The sequence below is a fragment of the Bufo bufo genome, chromosome 1 (assembly GCF_905171765.1).
Source record: "Bufo bufo chromosome 1, aBufBuf1.1, whole genome shotgun sequence".
Lineage (NCBI taxonomy): Eukaryota > Metazoa > Chordata > Amphibia > Anura > Bufonidae > Bufo > Bufo bufo.
In genome coordinates, this window is record NC_053389.1 from 162,503,391 (window position 1) to 162,528,130 (window position 24,740).

The following is a 24,740-nucleotide window of genomic DNA, read 5'->3' on the forward strand; positions in this document are numbered from 1 at the left end:
CTCTTTCTATATCTGGATTGTGGTCGAACTTTGCCTCTGTGCAGTGTCCGCTTCTGACATATTGTCAGCGTTCCCTGCACAGTCTTAGCCCAGGCTCCGTGTTTCCCCTGATGAGCCATTCACTCATCTATGTTTGCGAAACATGCGTGTAGGGACTAGGCAGCTGAGGGCTAATTAGGGCGCACAAATTCCAGGGGTAGGTTCCTGCATTGGCTGATCGCGGGGATCCGTGGTCGTGCCATCTAGGCCATTGTAGGGCCCTAGGGTATCATTAGGGCCAGCAATCCTAGCACCCCTATACCCTGTTTTACACGTCTGCCGTCATCATTGGTGTGCACATGTATCAGCACTGGACGTGCAGTCGCGATTCCAAGGAGCTTCTCATCTAAGCGGTAGGACCACCGGGTTTAATTTGAGTGCCGCCGAGCACCGTTTTTTGCATATGGGTTCTGGCTATTTGCACCTGATCTCCGTTGGTGTACCACCGCGCTGCTCCTTTTAAGTTTCCATAATTGTATCATATTATCATGGGACCAAATTTTCTATATTTTGTGTATTAAACGTTAAGTTTTAAATTTGATCACTTATCCTATACTTTCAACCTATTCGTGTCCCCACATAGTAGTTATGTCCCCTTAGTGCTCCACACAGTAGTTATGTCCTCTTAGTGTCCCCACACAGTAGTTATGTCCCCTTAGTGCCCCCACACAGTAGTTATGTCCACTTAGTGCCACCACACAGTAGTTATGTCCACTTAGTGCGCCCACACAGTAGTTATGTCCTATTAGTGTCCCCACACAGTAGTGACGTCGCCTTAGTGCCCCCACACTGTATTTATGCCCTATTAGTGTCCCCATACAGTAGTTATGTCCTCTTAGTGCCCCCACACAGTAGTTATGTCCTCCTAGTGTCCCTACACAGTAGCGACGTCCCCTTAGTGCACCCACACAGTATGTCCTATTAGTGTTCCCACACAGTAGTTATGTCCCCTTAGTGCCCCACACAGTATTTTTGTTCTCTTAGTGCCCAACACAGTAGTGACGTCCCCATAGTGTCTCCAAACAGTAGTTATGTCTCCTTAGTGTTCCCACACAGTTGCTATGACCTCTTAGTGCCCCACACAGTACTTATGTCCTATTAGTGCCCCCACACATTACTTATGTCCTATTAGTGTTCCCAACCAGTACTTATGTCCTATTAGTGTCCCCACACAGTAGTTATGTCCACTTGTGGTGACGTGATCGCACCTGATGAGCTGAGCTGGGGAGCACACAGGCCGGTTCACCATCAGAATCTCTGTGCTCTCCTCCACAGCTCAGCAGGTGCGATGACTTAAAGCGGTTGTCTCATCATGGACAATGGAGGCATATCGCTAGGATATGCCCCCATTGTCTTATAGGTGCGGGTCCCACCACTGGGACCCGCACCTATATTGAGTACAGAGCCCCGATAGTGAAGGAGGGCACACTGCGCATGCGCAGCCGCCCTCCATAAATTTTCTAGTGCCCAACACAGTAGTGACGTCCCCATAGTGTCTCCAAACAGTAGTTATGTCTCCTTAGTGTTCCCACACAGTTGCTATGACCTCTTAGTGCCCCACACAGTACTTATGTCCTATTAGTGCCCCCACACATTACTTATGTCCTATTAGTGTTCCCAACCAGTACTTATGTCCTATTAGTGTCCCCACACAGTAGTTATGTCCACTTGTGGTGACGTGATCGCACCTGATGAGCTGAGCTGGGGAGCACACAGGCCGTTTCACCATCATAATCTCTGTGCTCTCCTCCACAGCTCAGCAGGTGCGATGACTTAAAGCGGTTGTCTCATCATGGACAATGGAGGCATATCGCTAGGATATGCCCCCATTGTCTTATAGGTGCGGGTCCCACCACTGGGACCCGCACCTATATTGAGTACAGAGCCCCGATAGTGAAGGAGGGCACACTGCGCATGCGCAGCCGCCCTCCATAAAGTTTCTATGGGGCCGGCGAAAATAGCTGAGCTCTGGCTCATCTATTTCTGTCGGCCTCATAGAAATGTAAGGGAGCGGGGGCCGCGTATGCGCGGTACGCTCCCATTCACTTCTATGGGGAGCCGGTTTGGTGGTGGCTGGACCGGAGTCCTCCAGCCACCACCTTGCCGGGCTCCGTTCTCGACATAGGTGCGGGTCCCAGCGGTGGGACCCGCACTTATAAGACAATGGGGGAATATCCTAGCGATATGCCCCCATTGTCTATGAAGAGACAACCCCTTTAGAGACAACCGCTAGCAGGGATAGACGACGGATCCTTAATATTGTTAGGCAAGCAAAGCAGGAAAGGGAAGTGGATGTTATTCTCCATCTTGGGACAAACGATCTGGCTTGCAATGAGGTTTCAAAGGTGAAAGAAGCTTTTCACACACTTGGAAAGGATATACAGGAGGTTGCATCAACTGTTTCATTCTCTGCAGTTTTGCCTGTGCATAACCTTCAGCATGACAGGAAGATGCGCATTAAGGAATTCAATGTATGGCTTGGTGAATGGTGTCTGAACCAAGGGTTTGGCTTTGTGTCTCATGTTAGCTCTTGTTGGAATGGAAAAGAACTGTACAAAAAAGATGGTTTGCATCTTTCTCTCAAAGGAACGAATGTCCTCGGTGAACAGTTCCAGGTATTTGCTAAGAAGCATTTAAACTAGGAAAGGGGGGCAAAAGAGTGATAATCCAGCAGTCCAACTGCCCCCCGGAACAATGCCAGAAGAGGCCAGTAGCACAAAGGTTAAGGAATGACAAGCTCAGAGTCTTGTCTACAAATGCTCGCAGTCTAGGGAATAAGATCAATGAACTTGAGGCTATAATGGCATCTGAGAATATAGATGTAGTGGCTGTTACTGAGACGTGGTTCAAGGGGAGTAATGACTGGGATATATCAATACCAGGGTTCTCTCTATACAGGAAAGACAGAGAAGGCAAGAAGGGGGAGGGGTGGCCCTGTATGTGAAAGATAACATAAAATCTAATTTGATACAAGTTAGCGAGAACAATTTAGAGTCAGTTTGGGTTACCGTGCAGCTTGATAATCATAAGGTAACTCGTGTAGGTGTGATATATAGACCACCTAGCCAAGTCAAAGAATTAGATGATCTACTAGTTGAGGAAATAGCTAAAATGACATTGAAGGGGGAAGTTATCATTATGGGAGACTTCAATCTTCCAGATGTAAACTGGAAAACCAAAATAGCTAGTTCTGCCAGGAGTACAGATATTCTAAATTCCCTACTGGGATTATCTCTACAGCAAGTAGTGGAGGAGCCAACCCGGAAGGAGGCCATTTTAGATTTAGTATTCACAAATGGGAATTTGGTATCTGATATTACTGTAGGGGAAAGCTTGGGATCTAGTGATCACCAGTCAGTGTGGTTTACTATAAGTACAGTGACTGAGTCACACCACACAAAAACAAAAGTTTTAGATTTTAGAAAAACAGACTTTTCTAAAATTAGATTAGTGGTATACAAGTCTCTATCAGACTGGAACAGTTTCATTGGAGTCCAGGAGAAATGGGACTACTTAAAAGTGGCACTATTGAAGGCAACAGAAAATTGCATTAGGCTTGTCAGTAAAAGCAAAAAAAGGAAGAGACCACTGTGGTACTCAGCAGAAGTGGCCAAAATCATTAAAAACAAAAAGATAGCATTTAGGAATTATAAAAAAAAAAAAAAACGAGGATGACAGACAAATTTATAAGATTAGGCAGAGAGAGGCCAAACAAGTTATAAGAGCTTCCAAAGCACAGGCAGAAGAGAAATTAGCTCAGTCAGGGAAAAAAGGCAAGAAGGCATTCTTCAGATACATAAATGAAAAAAGGAAACTAAAACAAGGAATTACCAAATTAAAAACAAAAGAAGGAAGCTATATAGAAGAAGATAAAGAACTAGCTGACTGCCTCAATGAATATTTCTGTTCAGTTTTTACAAAGGAAAATGAAGGAGAAGGACCTCAGTTAGGAAAGAAGACTAATGAATCTTTTGATGCATGTGTCTTTACAGAGGAAGAGGTTCTAAGTCAGCTGTCTAAAATTAATACAAATAAGTCACAGGGGCCTGATGGGATACACCCAAAGCTATTAAAAGAGCTCAGCGTTGAACTAGCAAAACCATTAACAGATTTATTTAACCAATCGCTGGCAACAGGAGTCGTCCCAGAAGATTGGAAAATAGCAAATGTTGTGCCCATTCACAAGAAAGGTAGTAGGGAGGAATCGGGCAACTATAGGCCAGTAAGCCTGACATCAATAGTGGGGAAATTAATGGAAACCATACTTAAGGAGAGGATTGTGGAACATCTAAAATCCCATGGATTGAAAGATGAAAAACAGCATGGGTTTACTTCAGGGAGATCATGTCAAACTAATCTTATTGATTTTTTCGATTGGGTGACTAAAATAATAGATGGAGGAGGTGCAGTAGACATCGCTTATCTAGACTTTAGTAAGGCTTTTGATACTGTCCCACATAGAAAGCTTATCAATAAAGTGCAGTCTTTGGGCTTGGACTCCCATATTGTTGAATGGATTAGGCAGTGGCTGAGGGACAGGCAACAGAGGGTTGTAGTCAATGGAGTATATTCAGACCAAGGTCTTGTTACCAGTGGGGTACCTCAGGGATCTGTTCTGGGACCCATATTGTTTAATATCTTTATCAGCGAAATTGCAGAAGGCCTCGATGGTAAGGTGTGTCTTTTTGCTGATGACACAAAGATTTGTAACAGGGTTGATGTTCCTGGAGGGATACACCAAATGGAAAAGGACTTAGGAAAACTAGAGGAATGGTCAAAAATATGGCAACTAAAATTTAATGTTGATAAGTGCAAGATAATGCACCTGGGACGTAAAAACCCAAGAGCAGAATATAAAATCAGTGATACAGTCCTAACCTCAGTATCTGAGGAAAGGGATTTAGGGGTCATTATTTCAGAAGACTTAAAGGTAGGCAGACAATGTCATAGAGCAGCAGGAAATGCTAGCATAATGCTTGGGTGTATAGGGAGAGGAATTACCAGTAGAAAGAGGGAGGTGCTCATGCCGCTCTACAGAGCACTAGTGAGACCTCATTTGGAGTATTGTGCTCAGTACTGGAGACCATATCTCCAGAAGGATATTGATACTTTGGAGAGAGTTCAGAGAAGAGCTACTAAACTGGTACATGGATTGCAGGATAAAACTTACCAGGAAAGATTAAAGGACCTTAACATGTATAGCTTGGAAGAAAGACGAGACAGAGGGGATATGATAGAAACTTTTAAATACGTAAAGGGAATCAACAAGGTAAAAGAGGAGAGAATATTTACAAGAAGAAAAACTGCTACAAGAGGACATAGTTTTAAATTAGAGGGGCAAAGGTTTAAAAGTAATATCAGGAAGTACTACTTTACTGAGAGAGTAGTGGATGCATGGAATAGCCTTCCTGCAGAAGTGGTAGCTGCAAATACAGTGGAGGAGTTTAAGCATGCATGGGATAGGCATAAGGCCATCCTTCATATAAGATAGGGCCAGGGGCTATCCATAGTATTTAGTATATTGGGCAGACTGGATGGGCCAAATGGTTCTTATCTGCCGACACATTCTATGTTTCTATGTTTCTATGTTTAAAGGGATTCTCCTCAGAAAAGATCATCATTATCAGATCGGCGGGGTCTGACATCCCCACCGATCAGCTGTATGAGGAGACGGCGCACACAGTGCATGTCCACCCCTGATGATACTGTGAATGTTCGTAACATGCCTGTTGATGTAGATGTGGGGGTGGGGGATGTAATGTAATGTGGGGGGGGGGGGGGGGCATTCCTGCCAGCTGTGCTGAAGCCCCAGGGTGTGGCCAGCAAGCCTGCTGGATTCTGTTGTCCTCCGGTGTGGTGGCTGAGGTGACATTCAGGGGGAAGACAGCTGTGGCGGAGGAGGATGCAAATGAGTTCAGGGCTGTCCCAGGAGAAGAAGGGCTGCCAGGTGAAGCCTCAGTGCAGGGTTCCTCCACCACTGGGATGTCAGAGGGCCAGGTTAGTCCGTCTGGACTGGCGACTTGGTCGGAAGCCGAGGGGAAGCAGGCACTACCAGCGGTGGCAGCGGCCATAGCTGCTGTCACGCACAGTGGGAGTGCTGGGGCCCTAGGGTCCCCTCAGGGTTCTGATGGCTTTCCCACTTCCGACCAAGTGGCTGCCGAGTCAGATTGAGGCCCGGAGACAGTTCCCAGGGACCTGACAGAGGACGTGGCAGTCTCGTCTATTCTGACCACGCCCGGTCAGGGGTTTCAGGTGGCGTTAGTGGCTGACACCAGCCTGTACGTTCTCAGGGAGCAAGCGACACTGCCTCCCTCGGACTCATACCTCGAGCAGGTGGCCTGGGAACAAAGACGGCTGTGCTGGGCCATGGTCCAGCAGGGCTCACCGGAGGAGTGGCCTAGGGACCGGCAATTTGTGGTACCCTATCCGTTCAGGGTAGAATTTCTGTGGGCTGCGCATGAGATTCCAGTGACCAAATACCCAGGGGCCGCTAAGACAGAGGCCTGGACGGCAGACGTAGCCACCCCTGGGGCGTCGGTCATCGAGTGTGTCATGCGCTTCCATGAAAAGGAGCAGGCCTTGTCACGGTTGGTGCATGACAGTATGGGGCAGGCCCATACCGACCAGAAGCGGGGGTACAACCAGGAGGCTTGTGAGAGGACCCCCACGTGGGTCAGCAAGCGTGGATACTGGTTCTCGTACCTCAGGACAAGCTTCAGGCGGCCTGGGAAGGCCCGTACCTTGCGCACCAGCGGCTCAATGCCAGGATGTACCTGGTCACCCTGGACCACGCCCGGGGAAGGCAGAAGGCTTTCCCCGTGAACCTGTTGAAGGCGCATCAGGAACTAGAGGCAGGTGCCCTCCCGGAATGCCACCCCTTCTGGGAAATGTTAACCAAAAAGCCCGTAAGGACGGAGTCCACCGAGATACCCTTGGGCATGGAGTATGCCCCTGTCACTTCTAAGCGGATGGTCCACCTGCTTAGGGGACTCGAAGGGTACAAGGCCGCATACCTGGAGATTGTTGCCGTCTTCGGTCCCACAGGGGAGGATCCCCGGAAGTATCTGGCTCAGATGCTCGGGCAGATCTGCCAGGGAGGCTTGACCATTATGCCAGGAAAGTGCCAGCTGGGCATAAGTGAGGAGCCCCGGGCAGGTGGGGACGCTTCGGAACCGGAGCCCGGGAGAGTGGATGCCAGCGCATCCTGACTCACCCTCCAGGACAAGAGCCAGGTGATGTCCTTCCTGGGCACCGCCAGGTACCATGGGGGGTTCATGCCCCACTATAGTAGCCTTTGTGAGGCCCCTGACAGACCGCACCAGGAAAAAGCTGCCCGCTGCAGTCGATTGGACAACCGAATGCGAGACGGCCTTCCAGGCGCTGAAGGCTGCCCTTTTCAGCTTCCAGGTACTACAGGCAGCCGACTTAACGCGGCCGTTAATAGTACCAACTGACGCCAGTAATTTCAGCCTTGGTGTCACGCTCAGTCTGGGTGTACCACGTTGCCATTCGCCACCGGAGAGGGTGCGGATGGGCGCACGGGGAAACACAGGAATGTGCTTCCCCTAGCGCCCCCTCTAAAGGGGGGAGGTGTCAGAAATATGGATTATTATTTACTGGCAACCCTGATTGTCATTTGTTTCACCTTTTGGCATGTACACAGTCAGTGTACCTTCCCCCAACCATAGGCTGTCAGCCAGCAAGGGAGAAAGCCCCAGGGGTCCAGGCTTCAAGGAGGCCCCAGGTGGATAAAGTCACACCTCAACCAGCCAGTTTGGAGGCAAGCTAATCCTGCAGGAAAACCCCCAGCAGGAGGTCTCAGCCCATGCCCAGGATCAATGATACCTCCCAGACATGTTGGCACCTACATTTCATAAGGAATTATGAATCGTCCGTCCATCCCAGGCATAATTCGGTTATCTTTCTGCGATCCTGGGGCAAAGCCAAACATCCACGTGGTCCTGGCTTGATGCTAAGATGCCTGGGAAGGGAGATATACATATCTCCCTACAGAAACCAAATAGCGGCACCATGTTTGAACTCTAGTTGTAGCCGTAACCCAGGCAGATCAATTGTGCCCGGAACCATCTTCCTGCGACATTCTGGTCTGGGGCTATGAGCCCTAAGGGTTTTTATGGGTCATTTGCTGTCAGCACCAGAGAAGGAGGGGTGGACCCTACCCATAGGCGGGGAGGAAAGCGGCCAGCTACAGGTCATAAGCCTGTGCAAGCCAGCGGGCTGTGTCTTTTCTGAAGGGGGTCACATCGTGCCAATGTGTTTGGAGAGACCAGGAACCAGCTGACCTCACTGCCCCCACGTGACTGCAGCCAAGGACTATTCCACCATTATTACCCAAAGGAACTTTCATCTACCCGGTAACTGACTTTTGCTCTACTTAAGGCCGAATGCACACGGCCGTGTTCCGCGGCCGAGAGCGGTCCGTGGTAACCCGGCCGGGATTCCTGCTGACAGCAGGAGAGCACGGCGTCATTGGTTGCTATGACGCCGTGCGCTTCATGCCGCCGCTGCACTATAGTAATACACTCGTATGATCTATACGAGTGTATTACTGTACAGCAGCGGCTGCATGAAGCGCACGGCGTCATAGCAACCAATGATGCCGTGCACTCCTGCTGTCAGCAGGAATCCCGGACCGGTTGCCACGGACCGCTCTCGGCCGCGGAACACGGCCGTGTGCATTCAGCCTATCCCTGTTGTACCAATATCCCCTGAATCTGTAACCTCCGACCACTGTGTATATTCCTTGTGTATATTGTGTTATCTAGTGCGCCCTTAAGGCGATTAAATATATAATTTAATCTTGTGCTATCTTGTATCTCGATCACGAATCCCTATGTCCGTGTTTCGGCCTAGTTATAAGCTACTGCGGGTTGGTTTCTCACCCTATATAATCCCGTTAGCGGACCGGGCTTATATCAAACGAGAAGCTGGTGGCAGATTTACCCGAGGTGAGAAAGCGCTGTTTCACTGCGGCAGTGACCAGGCTCTCTCAGCTTGTTGCCTCTCTGTGCCCGTGTGGACAGGAGGTGTCTGTGTAAACTGTACCAAGCTCACCTTACATGTTCCTCTGGAGGGCGTAACGTCACGCTTTGGTCACAAGTGACTATACTGCGTCTCGTGAGCTCGACGTAGGTGACGTCAAGCGGGCACGAGGTGTGGTATTCGTCACACTCCCCCCATTTTTGACTGTGGTATCTTATGTGCCCCCCTATTTATTGTTCCAAGAGTTGCGACTGTATTCAGGTAGATGCACAGGGAAATGTGGCAGAGCTGGTGTCCCTTTCATTGCTGAAGCTCTGCTATTGTATGCAGATGAGGGGTAGGACACGCTCTTAGTGGTGAAGGCAGCTTTATGAGTATCCTCATACTTTAGTATCCTGGACTGTGTCCCTATGCTGGGGCCCCACCTCTTATCTCTACTTAGAAGGCTGCACTTCCTGATGTAGCAGCAGTGTCGGTGATATGACTGCTATGCCTCTGCTGCCGCAAGTTCTGCTGCTGCTGCTGCTCACAAGTGCAGGTACCGAGCTGTCTCCTGCAGGATACAGGATTACAGCAGATCTTGGGGATACCTGGGGCTCAGTCAGGCACAATGCACTGGATGTATCCAGAATTATATCCCGCTGTCATGACATAATGGGAGTTGTAGTCTGACAGAGTTGCAGTTTGCAGACCGCTGCCTGCAGTGCTTGGATAGGGATTTTCCTGTAATTATGTGTTTCCTCCTTAGACTCAGAAATGGAATAATAGACTATAAGCTCTTCTGCAGCAAGGAGTAAAGTCACTGGAAAGTGTCTCTGGTTTAGAGTGAGTGAATTTGTCGCTGGGATAACTCTGCATCCACCCAGTAACTGCGGAAGAAAAATCACAGCCCGGGTCATATGACCGATGGGGAAGATCACATGATCGTTGTTAACCCTTCCAGCTCCTGCCTGCTTGTAGCCAGTGACCAGATCGTTGCCTCTAATGGGATTATAACATGTTATAATAATGAGCAAGAGAAGATACAGTCGGCACTCCGTATATATCAGTGATGCGGTGCGCGCGTCCAGGGAGAATCCACACAAACTTGCACATCATGTTTGAGAAAGGCTCATAGTAGCCGAAACGCGTCACTTGCCTCCTGTATGTGACCATTAAAATACTTTAAAATTATTACCATAGCGAGTGCCGGTCTTCTGTGCAAGTTATAATAATGAGCCTGATTTATACCATTGGCCTCCTCTTATAGATTTAACTCTTTCAGTCCCATGCTCCTTTACATGCCATTCGGACGCCTCCCCACAGTGACAGGTGTCATTAGGGTAACCTGTTTTCGCATTGCTGCTCCAGGCCTCACTTTGTTTTCAGTGGGCGTCCGCACTGTTTGTGTTTATGTGGCTGCAGATTATTTATGTGTGGTTCTTCCAGACCATGGCAAGAATCATCATTCCCATTCCTGGCACGGTTTCCTGCTTACAGTTTAACTCCTTTCAATGGGGCTAAAACACGATTGGGTCCGCAGCACTGAATTTGGTGGTGGTTTCCGCCATGGAATATTCAATGTCAAAATCCGCTACGTGAACATAGCTTTAGACAGCAATCCCAAAAAACGGTGTAAAAAGCTTGTCTTTGTGAATGATTCCCACTGTTTTATCCCTCCGACACAATTTTTGTAGTGGTGGTGGTGGTGGTGAGGGGAAGGGGGGCTACAATGTTTATCCTGCATAGAAATCATAAAAATTTTCATTTTGATAAATGGGGTGGCAGTGGCCCCAAATTTGAGCTAATAGAGGAGGATTTTCATATGACCTAAAAAAAAAAGGATTATTGGAATGCAGACGCCCGTGAAACACTCCCGTCTTTGAGATTGCAGTTGTAAAACAAGTCTGATAAACAGGTTTGCTGGTGCTGAAAACGAATGATTAACCCTTGCAGTAACAAGTGGTAAACCAGCGCATGGAACGGTATAATAACATGATACTTTGTGTTTCTGTTTGTTCCAGATGCTGTATTCCGATTTGCGTCCTATTATGGAGACCACATGGTTCTGCAGCAGAAGCCAACCCAGGCGGTTGTGTGGGGGTATGGAGAAGTGGGGGCCCTGGTGACAGTGTCACTTATACAAGGAATAGACACCATCTCAAAGACGGCAGTGAAAGTCAATGGTAATGATATTAGAACATTTTAGCACATTTTTTAAAGGGGTTGTCCAGGATTAGAAAACATGGCTGCTTTCTTAAAAAGAACAGCACTCTCTCTGTCCACAGGCTGGGTGCGGTATTGCAGTTCTGCCCCATTGACTTCAATGGAGCTGAGCTGCAATACCAAACACAACCAATGGACAGGGGAGGTGCTGTTTTTGGAAGAAAGCAGCCAAGTTTTTCTAATCCTGGACAACCCCTTTAAGTTTTTATTTCCAATATACTTTGGGGAGATTTATCAAGAGTCTAAGGTCACCTGCCACAGAGGTGTGGGTTGTGTAACAGAATTCCTGGGTGGATTTTCATGTGGATTTCTGTGCATTTCCACACCAAAAACCGCATATGTTACTTGCTGGTTTGATGCAGATGTGCTGTAGATCTCTCTTGCATTGCAAAAGGTAAAATCCACACAACAAATCTCAGTAACAATTCACATGCTGCAGATTTCTGAATCCACATGGCAGGTCCGTTTTTCACTGATCCGTTGTTCAATATCTGAGGTTTTTATCTTTCTGATTTAAGTCCTCTTCCGTTCCGTTATTGCACAAAACATATCCGTATGGTTTCCGTATTTGATCCGTTTTTTGCAGATTGTATACAGAAACAGTAACTTATTAATCACCAAACACATGAGCAATATGGGCTGGGCATAGCGTTTCTACAGTATGGATCCGCGAAATACGGATGACATACGGATGCGTTCTGTGTGTATTCCGTATTTGCGGACCCATTGACTTGAATGGGGCCTCGGACCGTGATTTGTGGACAATAATAGGACATGCATTTTTTGCGAAACGCCCATGCGGACAAACGGAAATGGAATGCACACGGAGTAACTTCTGTATTTTCTACAGCACCATCGAAGTAAATGGTTCCGCATACGGTCCGCAAAAAGAATGGAAGCGGAAAGAAAATACGCTCGTGTGCATGAGCCCTAAATCTGCACAGATTTAAAATAGAAAAGTAGACACAAGATTTGTCTAATCTCATACAGTTTGCAGGTACTGTATTAGGCCTCATGCACATGGCCGTTGATCGGCCGTTCCGTGCATTGGGGAATGTAATTTGCGGTCCCCAATGCACGGGCACCATCCATGCAGATTCCACAGACGGATCCAGACCCATTCAACTTGAATAGGTCTGTGATCCGTCCGCACCAAAAAAAAAATTGTTCATGCACTACTTTTTGCGGTACGGAGGCACGGAGAGAAACCCCACAGAAGCACTCTACATCCGTGATGCGGTGCAAAAACAGCAGGGGCCCGTATATTGCGGACCTGGCTGGCACACGGTCTCATGCATGAGCCCTTATCGAAGTTTTTCCACACAGAAAAATTGTGCATAATTCGCACTATGTACAGGCGTCCTGACAAAAACAAATATACGAAATCAAAAAAGTATTTATTAGAGAAACGCATTGAAACAAGCCATGTGCCCTGATTGTGTCATGTCAGGCAATGGAGGAAAAAGAAGCATGGGGGTCATTTACAAAAAGCGGCTTTTTAAGCTGGTCTTTGTTCCCCCTGCACTGCCAGAGGATTCGCCTAATTTATGACGAGCCGTGCTCCTCCTCGTAAATTAAGCGCACCTTCAGCACTCCATGCGCCTGGAGTGAAAACTTCCCTAGCCCCAGATTGGAGTACATGCAAAGAGATGTGTATATACAGCACCCACCATTAGTTGCCTCCGGCGTCTCCAGATGCACGCCTTTTTGGGGCCGTGTCCAAAGGCTTCTTGTTAAATCCACAGAAAAAAAGAAAGCAAAGGCAGTATCTCTTCTGGTGCAGAATAGTGTCCTTTTAATCCATTAATAGTAGTCAAATATCTCGCCTGAGTTGCTGCTCCAATTTTCGGACTTTTTTAAAAAGTCGCTGTTGATAAATCTGGCTTAAATCAGCACGGCTGGCTAACCATGGCCTCTTTCTCATGGACTGGAGTGAGTGGTGTTAGCATGCATAATGTCGCACAAGTTTTGCACAAGTAAACCCAAAAACTCTTAAAGCACTATTTTGTGATTTTGAGGCCAGAATTCTGTAGTGCGAATCTCATTCCTTGTGTTTCCTCTCAAGATTTCTGTTTGCTGTCAGTAAAAGGAAACCTTTCTTGTTCACTTTCTGCAACAGAAAACTTCTTCAGAACTGAACCTAAAAACCCAGCAACAACGCTCGGGTAACTCCCATAGAGACATTCATATGGAGCACAAGACCCCAGTTCTCGTTATAGGTGGGGGTCCTGTCAGACTACCACCATTGAGATACTTACTCCTCTATTTTTATCATGGCACAACCCTTTTAGGAGCTGGCGTACAGCTGCTAATGTGTATAGCTCATAGACGGTTGTTTGTCACCACTGGTCAACTGTAACAACCCCTCAGCTTTGAACTGGGCTAGGTCAGGTTTCGATTCACTGATATCAAGCTGTGGTCCAACCCTTAATGTCCTGCCTGTCATTGTGACCACCAGGTGATGTTGGAATCTGGAAGGTGTTGCTGGACCCTGTGGATTACGGGGGGCCTTATCACTTGATCGCCCAACAAACCTTCAAGCAAGAAGTTACAAGCATCCACCTGGATGACGTCCTGTTCGGTGATGTCTGGATTTGCGGGGGACAAAGTAATATGGAGATGACCGTGTCCCAGGTAGGTGGCTCCTAAAACCAATTGTCAGCTCCCTGGTATCTCATTGTCTTCACATTTTCTTTTTTTTTCTTCAGATTTTTAATGCCAGTCAGGAGCTGGCACGAGGCGCACATTACCCCTATGTCCGGCTATTCACCACCTCACTAGAAACATCAGATACAGAACTGCTGGACCTTGCCAAGGTGGATCTGGAGTGGTCGGTACCCACACCCAGTAAGCATCTCCTCTTTCAACTAAAAATGCCGGACTCTTATAGGCACCGGTGTTCTGTACATAATGATTGATCATGGCAATAAAGTCATCTGTGCTGTCAGTGAATGGGAACATTTTTGTTGACATCCAAAGGCTGAAAACACATCCTGATTTTTCGCAGCTGGGGGTTCGTTACAGTTTGTATCCAGTCTAGACAATCTTCTGTGAGGTTAAACACATCAGCAGCACAGATATCTCTCCTGTCCTGATTTTGTCACAATGTATCAGTGCAGGTACAATGCATCCTTCTGGGGTCTGGGCTGTTTATCAAAAATTTTTGGCGCAAGCTGTATGTGCATAAGAAATTGTGACCTTTTTAAGTATGAAGGGTTAAACGGGAGACAGTGTGGCTACCATAGGACTGTCAGATTTACTAAATTATGAGATACCAAAAGCATTGGAAAACACTCTTTATTATCCAGTCTTCATCACATTATTATTTTTTGGACAGAAAACCTTGGAAGTGGTGATTTCACATATTTTTCTGCGGTCTGCTGGATCTTTGGACGACATTTGGCGCGAAAGTTGAAGTATCCAATAGGGTTGGTGGAATCGGTGTGGGGAGGAACACCGGTCGAAGCTTGGTCATCAAAAACAGCGCTTTCCAAATGTGGGCTTTCTGAGACCCCCAAAGAGATGATCCAGAGGTGACTGATAACACTCACTGGGTGACAGTTGAAGTAACCGGCAATTCTGTCACAAGTCGCCATTGAGGTAAATACTTATTCTCTATGCTCTTACAGATATGAGTTTACAGATACATTGACCGGTCCATGTGACTACTCCGTGCTGTGGAACGCCATGATCCACCCCCTCCTGAACATGACGATAAAGGGAGCCATATGGTATCAAGGTACAAAATCCCCAAATCATCTCAAGCACACTACACTGTAACCTACCTGTCTCATCTGTTACACACTGCACACTTCTCTGCTACATCAAGTAGATGCCGCACACCTGTCTGATACATCTGATAGATGTCACACACCTCTCGGCTCCATCTGATGCCGCAAATCTCTCTGCTTGATCTGATAGATGCGGCACACCTCTCTGCTCCATCTGATGGACGCCGCACACCTCTCTGCTCCATCTGATGGACGCCGCACACCTCTCTGCTCCATCTGATGGACGCCGCACACCTCTCTGCTCCATCTGATGGACGCCGCACACCTCTCTGCTCCATCTGATGGACGCCGCACACCTCTCTGCTCCATCTGATGGACGCCGCACACCTCTCTGCTCCATCTGATGGACGCCGCACACCTCTCTGCTCCATCTGATGGACGCCGCACACCTCTCTGCTCCATCTGATGGACGCCGCACACCTCTCTGCTCCATCTGATGGATGCTGCACAACTCTCTGCTCCATCTGATAGACATTACTGCTACATTGTCCGCTTGTATTCAGGGGAGCAGAACACTGGCATGAACACCGATCTCTATAATTGCACTTTCCCGGCTCTCATCCAGGACTGGAGACGCTCCTTCCATGAGGGGTCTATGGGACAAACAGACCCCAACTTCCCCTTTGGATTTGTCCAGGTAATAACATTCAATAGGCGAATATTGTGGGAAGGGCCAGACATGAAGAGATTTAAATTCTGTTCCTCTTCTCCAGCTCAGCACATGCCAAAAAACACAACCAAAGGATAACTACCCAGTAATTAGATGGCATCAAACAGCAGACTACGGCTACGCGCCGAACCCCAAGATGCCCAATACATTCATGGCTGTGGCCATTGACCTTGGGGATGAGACCTCTCCTTATGGAAGGTAAAATCACAAGAACCTGATTACTATGTACTGTATGAACTGTGGGCACCCCAAGTGTCATTGCCCTGTAGCCCGAGTGTCAGTGTGTCATTGCCCTGTAGCCCGAGTGTCAGTGTGTCATTGCCCTGTACCCCGTAGTGTCAGTGTGTCATTGCCCTGCACCCCGAGTGTCAGTGTGTCATTGCCCTGCACCCCGAGTGTCAGTGTGTCATTGCCCTGCACCCCGAGTGTCAGTGTCATTGTCCTGTACCCCGAGTGTCAGTGTGTCATTGCCCTGCACCCCAAGTGTCAGTGTGTCATTGTCCTGTACCCCAAGTGTCAGTGTGTCATTGTCCTGTACCCCAAGTGTCAGTGTGTCATTGTCCTGTACCCCAAGTGTCAGTGTGTCATTGCCCTGCACCCCGAGTGTCAGTGTGTCATTGTCCTGTACCACAAGTGTCAGTGTGTCATTGTCCTGTACCCCTAGTGTCAGTGTGTCATTGCCCTGCACCCCGAGTGTCAGTGAGTCATTGCCCTGCACCCCGAGTGTCAGTGTATCATTGTCCTGTACCCCAAGTGTCAGTGTGTCATTGTCCTGTACCCCAAGTGTCAGTGTGTCATTGTCCTGTACCCCAAGTGTCAGTGTGTCATTGTCCTGTACCCCAAGTGTCAGTGTGTCATTGTCCTGTACCCCTAGTCTCAGTGTGTCATTGCCCTGCACCCCGAGTGTCAGTGAGTCATTGCCCTGCACCCCAAGTGTCAGTGTGGTATTGCCCTGCACCCCAAGTGTCAGTGTGTCATTGTTCTGTACCCCGAGTGTCACTATGGCATGGTTCCTTTACCCCGTGTGTCAGTGTGTCATTGTCCTGTACTCCGTGGGTCAGTGTGTCATTGTCCTGTACCCCTAGTGTCAGTGAGTCATTGCCCTGCACCCCGAGTGTCAGTGTATCATTGTCCTGTACCCCAAGTGTCAGTGTGTCATTGTCCTGTACCCCAAGTGTCAGTGTGTCATTGTCCTGTACCCCAAGTGTCAGTGTGTCATTGTCCTGTACCCCAAGTGTCAGTGTGTCATTGTCCTGTACCCCTAGTCTCAGTGTGTCATTGCCCTGCACCCCGAGTGTCAGTGAGTCATTGCCCTGCACCCCAAGTGTCAGTGTGGTATTGCCCTGCACCCCAAGTGTCAGTGTGTCATTGTTCTGTACCCCGAGTGTCACTATGGCATGGTTCCTTTACCCCGTGTGTCAGTGTGTCATTGTCCTGTACTCCGTGGGTCAGTGTGTCATTGTCCTATACCACTGTATATATCATACATATAACTATATGTTGAGTCTCTTCTCTCTTCTCTCTCAGTGTTCACCCACGGGATAAGCAGACTGTGGCGTTCAGACTGTATTTGGGGGCACGTGCCATCGCATATGGTGATCAACGCGTCCCTTTCCAGGGTCCATTTCCAGAGACGATTGATATCTATTACAACTATTCATACTTGAACATAACCTACAACCAGGAGCTGCTCATCACCCACGCCTGTGACCAAATTTTTGAGGTGACTACGGGCAAGAAAAGAGAATCATCAAAGTAGTAGCAGTTGTTGGGCCAGGGAGGGGTGCTGATGTCAGAAGATCCAAATGCTATCAGCGGGATCCACCAACCATTGTAGATAGGGTGTCACCTCCCCTACAGTTATTATAACAGATTTATCAATTTCTGCCAACAGGTATTTTGCAGCAATGGGGTCAATGTGAAAGGAGAATCTCAATACACCTGGGTCCCGGCTCCAGCAGAGTCACCATCCTCTAAAGTAGTCACAGTCACATTCAAAGGATGCAGTCACATCTCTGCGGTCCGTTACGCCTGGTCCGATTGGCCCTGTGAATACAAACAGTGTCCAATATACAGTGTCCATGGGAGGCTCCCGGCACCGCTCTTCATCAAGTACTTCAACTGATCCCTTTTTTTTGGGGCGGGGGAACGGTGGGGGGTCTCAGCAAATTAATTTTTTCATCTTTTTTAAATTCTTAAATGTGTAATTGAGGGAATAATGAAAACCTTGAAAGATCTGCTGGAAGCAGTGGGTGCACACAATGACAACTATGCAGATTACTAATAATTCTATTAAAAGGATAGGTCTGATCGCTAGCCTGTTCACGCCACTCACACCAGTGCCCCTCTGCTTTTGTGGCTGCACCGTGTAGCTTTCACCTTGAACTGCTCTTCGATAATTAATAAACTGATTAAATAAAGGGTTGCTGAACAGGTCAGTGATTGGTTGGTCTATCATGTATCAACCAGGTGTCAAAATCGAGGTTTTTTTTTATGTAGCATTTTAGTTTGTCTTTAAATTCCGTGGGCACTATGGCGTACAGGAGCTGTATACACACAGGAGAAGTGTGCCTTTATTTTCATTTTAGATTCACATACTTTCCTGATAGGTATATCTTTTGCATTGTCACCTTTAGGATACCTGCACATGTTGCGGATTATGCACGTTTTTTCCATGCAGAAAAACCACAGCGTAAGGCCTCATGCACACGACAGTTTTTTTTTTTTGCGGTCCGCAAAAACGGGTTCCGTTTTTTCGCCCGTGGGTCTTCCTTGATTTTTGGAGGATCCACGGACATGAAAAAAAAAGTCGTTTTGGTGTCCTCCTGGCCGTACGGAGCCAAACGGATCCAAACGGATCCGTCCTGAATTACAATGCAAGTCAATGGGGACGGATCCGTTTGACGTTGACACATTATGGTGCAATTTCAAACGGATCCGTCCCCCTTTGACTTTCAATGTAAAGTCAGGAGTTAATATACCATCGGATCGGAGTTTTCTCCAATCCGATGGTATATTTTAACTTGAAGCGTCCCCATCACCATGGGAACGCCTCTATGTTAGAATATACTATCGGATTTGAGTTACATCGTGAAACTCAGATCCGACAGTATATTCTACCACAGAGGCATTCCCATAGTGATGGGGACGCTTCTAGTTAGAATATACTGAGAACTGTGTACATGACTGCCCCCTGCTGCCTGGCAGCACCCGATCTCTTACAGGGGGCTGTGATCCGCACAATTAACCCCTCAGGTGCCGCACCTGAAGGGGTTAATTGTGCGGATCATAGCCCCCTGTAAGAGATCAGGGGCTGCCAGGCAGCAGGGGCAGACCCCCCCCCCCCCTCCCCAGTTTGAATATCATTGGTGGCCAGTGTGCGGCCCCCCGCCCCCCCTCTATTGTAATATCATTGGTGGCCAGTGTGCGGCCCCCCCCCCCCCCTATTGTAATATCATTGGTGGCCAGTGTGCGGCCTCCGTCAGCCCCCCTCTATTGTAATTTCATTGGTGGCCAGTGTGCGGCCTCCGTCGGCCCCCCTCCCCCCCTCTATTGCAATTTCATTGGTGGCCAGTGTGCGGCCCCCCCCCCTCTATTGTATTATCATTGGTGGCCAGTGTGCAGCCCCCCCCGGCCCCCCCTCTATTGTATTAATATCATTGGTGGCCAGTGTTGGTGGCCAATGATATTACAATAGAGGGAGGGGGCGGGGGAGGGGCCGCACTGGCCACCAATGAAATTAAAACTGGGGAGGGAGGGGGGTCTGCCCCCTGCTGCCTGGCAGCCCCTAATCTCTTATAGGGGGCTATGATATGCACAATTAACCCTTTAGGTGCAGCACCTGAGGGGTTAATTGTGCGGATCACAGCAGTCATGTACACAGTTCGTAGTATATTCTAACTAGAAGCGTCCCCATCACTATGGGAACGCCTCTGTGTTAGAATATACTGTCGGATCTGAGTTTTCACGAAGTGAAAACTCAGCTCAGATAAAGCTTTTATGCAGATGGATCTTCGGATCCGTCTGTATGAAAGTAACCTACGGCCACGGATCACGAACGCGGATGCCAATCTTGTGTGCATCCGTGTTCTTTCACGGACTCATTGACTTGAATGGGTCCGTGAACCGTTGTCCGTCAGTATGGGATGGGATGTCCCAGGATGGGATGGGATATGAAATACTTCCCAGTAATCCTACCACCGGCCTACAGGGGACTCTGAGACACATTCTGGATAGAGCAAAGAAAGCCTCCCTCATTAGTGGTGAGGAATTTGAGTTTTTATATCCACTCCACCCGGTCACGGCTACATTTTATTGTCTGCCGAAGGTACACAAGGAAACCACCCCAATCAGGGGACGCCCTATTGTCTCGGGGGTGGGAAGTCTGTCCCAAAACTGCGGTATCTACGTGGACAAGGTGCTACGCCCCTTTGTGTCATCTCTGCCGTCTCATATCAGAGACACGGGGGATCTATTAGGAAAACTGGAGGACATCTGCATCGAGCCACACTGGTTTCTGGCCTCTGTGGATGTGGAGGCGTTGTACTCCTCCATTCCACACGAAAGAGGTTTGGAAGCGAGCAGCCATTTCCTGAAGACCAGGGGCCAACAATATGTGGAGCATAATACCTTCACTCTTGAACTTTTGAGGTTTATATTGGTGAGCAACTTCTTCCTGTTTGATGGACGTATATACCACCAGCTCAGGGGCACTGCGATGGGTAGCTCTTGTGCCCCATCGTATGCTAATTTGCTCCTGGGCTGGTGGGAGGAGTCTGTTGTGTTTGCTGAACCGTCACCATGGTTCGCCGATATGGTCGCTCTCTGGTCACGCTACATTGACGATATTTTCGTGTTGTGGAGCGGACCAGAGAGCGACTTTGAGAGGTTCATCTCGGAGTTGAATACAAATAACTTCAACCTGAGGTTTACCTCGGTGATTGTGGAGGACCGCCTCCCCTTCCTGGATGTGGTGATCTGTAGGGACGGGAGGGGCGGCCTCAGCACCTCCATCTATCGTAAGCCCACCTCCACCAACTCTCTTCTCAGATGGGATAGTTGCCACCCTGTGCCCCTTAAGAGAGGTATTCCGACCGGACAGTACCTGAGATTAAAACGTAACTGCTCTGAGTCCGGTGATTTCAGGCGCCAGGCGAGGGACCTAAGAGCGAGATTTCAGGAGAGGGGGTATCCTGACAGGACCCTCAGACTGGCGTATGAGAAGACCAAATCACGGACTCGGACAGAGCTTCTCCATCCTGTTACCACCAGGGAGAAGGAATCTCAAGGTACTGTCCGGGTGATAGGTACATTTGATGCCGCGGCCTCTCAGGTGAGGGGGATCTTGTCACGACATTGGAAGACACTTCTCATGGACCCGGATCTTTCGGATGTGTTGGGCCCTAGTGTCTCACTAACTTTCCGAAGAGGCAACAATTTGCGGGACAGACTCGTGCACAGCCACTTTGCCCCTTTGGCGAAACCACGGATGTGGTTGAACACACCCGTGACGGGCTGCCACAGATGTGGACATTGCAGCTTCTGCGGCAGCCTCTCACAGGGTAAGTCCTTCACTGGGGAACCTAATGATACTGTGTATCAGGTGAAGGACTTTATGAATTGTCGTACGGCGGGCGTGATCTATCTGGTCACATGCGTTTGCGGACTCCGCTATATAGGAAAAACGTTTAGGGAGCTACGCAAACGCATGGGGGAACATCTCGGGGACATCCGTAACAACAAAGATACCCCCGTAGCACGCCACGTACAGACGGCACATGACGGACGCACCTCGGCCATCACCTTTATGGCCATTGAGCGGGTGCCAAGACCCTTACGAGGGGGAGACTGGAATAGGCGTATTCTACAGAGGGAGTGCTTGTGGACCTTCACCCTCAACACAGTCACCCCTCAGGGCCTTAATGAACAATTAAACTTCTCGTGCTTTCTGTAAATACCAATTTTTCCTAGTCATATTCCTGGTATCAGTTTATCCTGGTCATATAACCTCTGTATCATTGGTCTTATTAGGGGAACTGTGGCCAGACACTGCCATGTCCCCCTCAGATATGAAGGATGGGGAGGTTGAGGTCCTACCAGACCAAAGAGCGATGCATCGCTCCCCCCTATTCCTATGTTAGATTCTTAATCCCAGCTTTGTAATGCTTGGGTTCATAAGCCCCTCCTATCGGTAATCCCTAATGAGGGGGGTAACCAAGTTTCTACTGCATGCAGACCGGAGGAGTGGTCGTGCATATTATTGTAAATATTCCATGGTGATACTATCCCGTCTGGGCATGGTGCCTGACACGGCTCCTATCAGTTCACCTGGAATTGCTTGTTGTTGCGCTCCGATCACGTGACCCCCGCGATGCTATGATGGCCTGTGATGCGGGCAGTCTGCGGCAGTCACGTGATGCGGAAGCGCCTCTGTGCGTTCCACCTCGGGCCTGTGACACGCAGGGAGAGCTCTCTGCGCATGCGCAAGTGCGTCACTTCCGGCCACAAGACCGGATGACGGGCGCACTGGCTGCGACGTCATACGGGGGCGCCGGGGGCTTGTTTGGATAACGCACAGGGCCCCACAGCCTTATAAAAGGGGCGTTAATCGCCACAATGGCTGCCGGTCACCCCACCACTGCGGACACCACCACCCTGGGTCACAGCCTGCTGGTGGCACTATAGCCATACGCCTGACCGCTGCCATACAAAAGTAAGTAACCTGCCTTCATGGCCCGATATGGGCTGATGGTATGGAAGCACGCATATGCTGTTTTACTTATTCAGTCTTTGTTTCTGATATGATTTCTAGACTCAGCCGTAACCTGACTGTAGTATTGCCCCGTGTCCCCTGATGAATCCTGGGGCATACTCTTTGTGAAGAAACGCGTCGGGACACTTGAGTATTCCTCTCACTTTTATCCCCCATTGTGGATAATTTCTGTGGTGGGGTTACGTTTATTTTGGTACACCTATGTGTTTTTTTGCTCCTCTGGACGGATTTTTCTTCCTGATGTGTGAGGGCCTCACTAGGGTCATCTATTTAGGTTAAGAGTTCCTGTCTGGGCCACCCCTTGCGGGGCTTTTTGGACCCCGTCCTGAGGATATTTGTTACAGGGTGGACCAGGCCAAGCAGGGAGTCACTAGGGTTTGCTAACTTCTTCTGACATAGCCGTGCCCGGCTTGCCATCCATGGTCCAGCCCACCTATAACACCTTACCAATATTTGTATTTACTGGTCTCTCTGTACCAGTTCGTGTATGTACGTGTCTTACTTGTTGTTTTGTCTGTAGGGGCCGTCGTTTTACTCCTATTATTTAATAAAAGTGATATTTTAGTAGTTACTGCCCCGTTTCATGCTGACATATGGACATGGACTGCACATGGAGTCATTTCCGTTTTTTTTGCAGCCATATTGAAGTGACTGGTTCCGCGTACAGGCTACAAAAAAAAAAAAGTAACAGACGCAGAAAAAATAAGTTTGTGTGCATGAGCCATTATTCTGTGCGGATTTAGAAATCTGCAGCATGTTAATTATGTTTGCAATATTTGGTGTAGATTTCACCCTTTGCAATGGAAGGGTGAGATACGGTAATTCCGCACTGAAAACAGCAAGTAACACATGCCGTTTTTGTTATGGTTTGTGTGCGGAAATGCACTGAAATTTGTGCAGATCTTCTGCATGTTTACCTGCACTTGTGTGCAGGTACCCTTAGGCTGGCATTTTGTGATTTTTCATGTTTTTTTTTTGCTGATGTTTATTATATACTCTGCGACTGGTGTTTTTCTCTCAAAGACCTCCATTGGGTTTTTATAGGCTTTTTTAATCGAATCATGTGTGTGTTGGCAGTTTTTAATGGCATTTTTTTAACAATGCTATTCTTCCCATACAACTATACAGAGGAAGTGACATCGCACCTACTTTAAAAGGGTTTTCTGAGATTTTAATACTGATGACCTATCCTCTGGCTAGGTCATCTATATCTGATTTGTGAGGGTCTGATACCTGGGACCACCACGATCAGCTGTTTGAGAAGGCATCGGCGCTCGCAGTAGCACTGCGGCCTTCTCGCAGCTCACCAAACACAGCGCCGTACATTGTATAGCAGCTTAGGCCACATGACCGATGAATGTGATGTCACTGGCCTAGGGAAAGCAGCAAGAAGGCTGCGGCGTTACTGCAAGCACCGCTGTCTTCTCGAACAGCTGATTAGTTGGAGTCCCGGTTGTCCAACCACCACCGACCACGTACTGATAACTTACCCCGAGGATAGGTCATCAGTATAAAAATCTCAGAAAAACCCTTTAACCCGTAGGATACCAGCGCCGTACAGCTACAGGAGCTGCGCCCGCCCAATCAGCTGCAGGTGTCCGGCAGTCACTGATATCTGGACCCCTGCTGTATGCGCCGGCATCGGTGAAAACACAGATGCCGGCGCATTAACCTTTGCACTGCCGCGGTCAGCGCTGACCGTGGCACGTGCAGTATCCTGCCGGGTGCAGGGTGTCTATCGGGCTTGGACAGCAGCCCAATGCCTTCCTTAGGCATTGTGGCTGCCATCCGTGTCAGCCTGTGAGATCCAGCCCCCTGGATCTCACAGGCAGGAAGCTGTAAGTGTATTTCACTGGTAAGGACACTTACAGCCAATGCATTACAATACAGAAGCATTGTAATGCATTGTAAAGGAGACCAGACCCGAAAAAATTGAAGTTCCAGTGTGGGACAAAAAATAAAGTTGAAAAAGAAGTAATAAAAATAAAGTTTTACAAGAAAAATTTATAGTTTCAAGTTAAAATAAAATTGTAATAAAAAAAGAGAAAAGTAAACATAGTAGGTATCGCCGTGTTCGTATCGATTGGCTCTATAGAAATATCATATGATCCACCCCGTCAGGTGAACACCGTAAAAAAAAAGATAAATAAAAACCGTGCCAAAACAGCCTTTTTCTGGTCACCTTGCCTCACAAAAAATGTAATTCCAAGTGATCAAAAAGGCATATTTAGCCCAAAATGAGACCCTACCTAAGACAATC

The 24,740-nt window shown here is 48.3% G+C and overlaps 1 protein-coding gene across 1 annotated transcript; it reads left to right on the forward strand.

Annotated features, from left to right (window-relative positions):
- Positions 1-9,456: 9,456 nt before the first annotated feature.
- On the forward strand, positions 9,457-18,146 carry SIAE (sialic acid acetylesterase). The gene is made up of 10 exons (XM_040431227.1): positions 9,457-9,580; positions 11,046-11,207; positions 13,706-13,881; positions 13,956-14,094; positions 14,585-14,780; positions 14,877-14,986; positions 15,542-15,675; positions 15,752-15,906; positions 17,236-17,431; positions 17,603-18,146. Exons 1-10 carry the CDS (start codon positions 9,523-9,525, stop codon positions 17,831-17,833), a joined length of 1,557 nt encoding a protein of 518 aa, XP_040287161.1. The 5' UTR covers positions 9,457-9,522; the 3' UTR covers positions 17,834-18,146.
- The last annotated feature ends 6,594 nt before the right edge of the window (positions 18,147-24,740 follow it).

Coding starts and splice junctions, on each gene's coding strand:
- SIAE (XM_040431227.1), top strand. CDS start 9,523: ATGACTGCTATGCCTCTGCTGCCGCAAGTTCTGCTGCTGCTGCTGCTC. Junction 14,095..14,584: donor GTGGTCGGTACCCACACCCA/GTAAGCATCTCC, acceptor TTTTTTGGACAG/AAAACCTTGGAAGTGGTGAT. Junction 17,432..17,602: donor CCTGTGACCAAATTTTTGAG/GTGACTACGGGC, acceptor TTCTGCCAACAG/GTATTTTGCAGCAATGGGGT.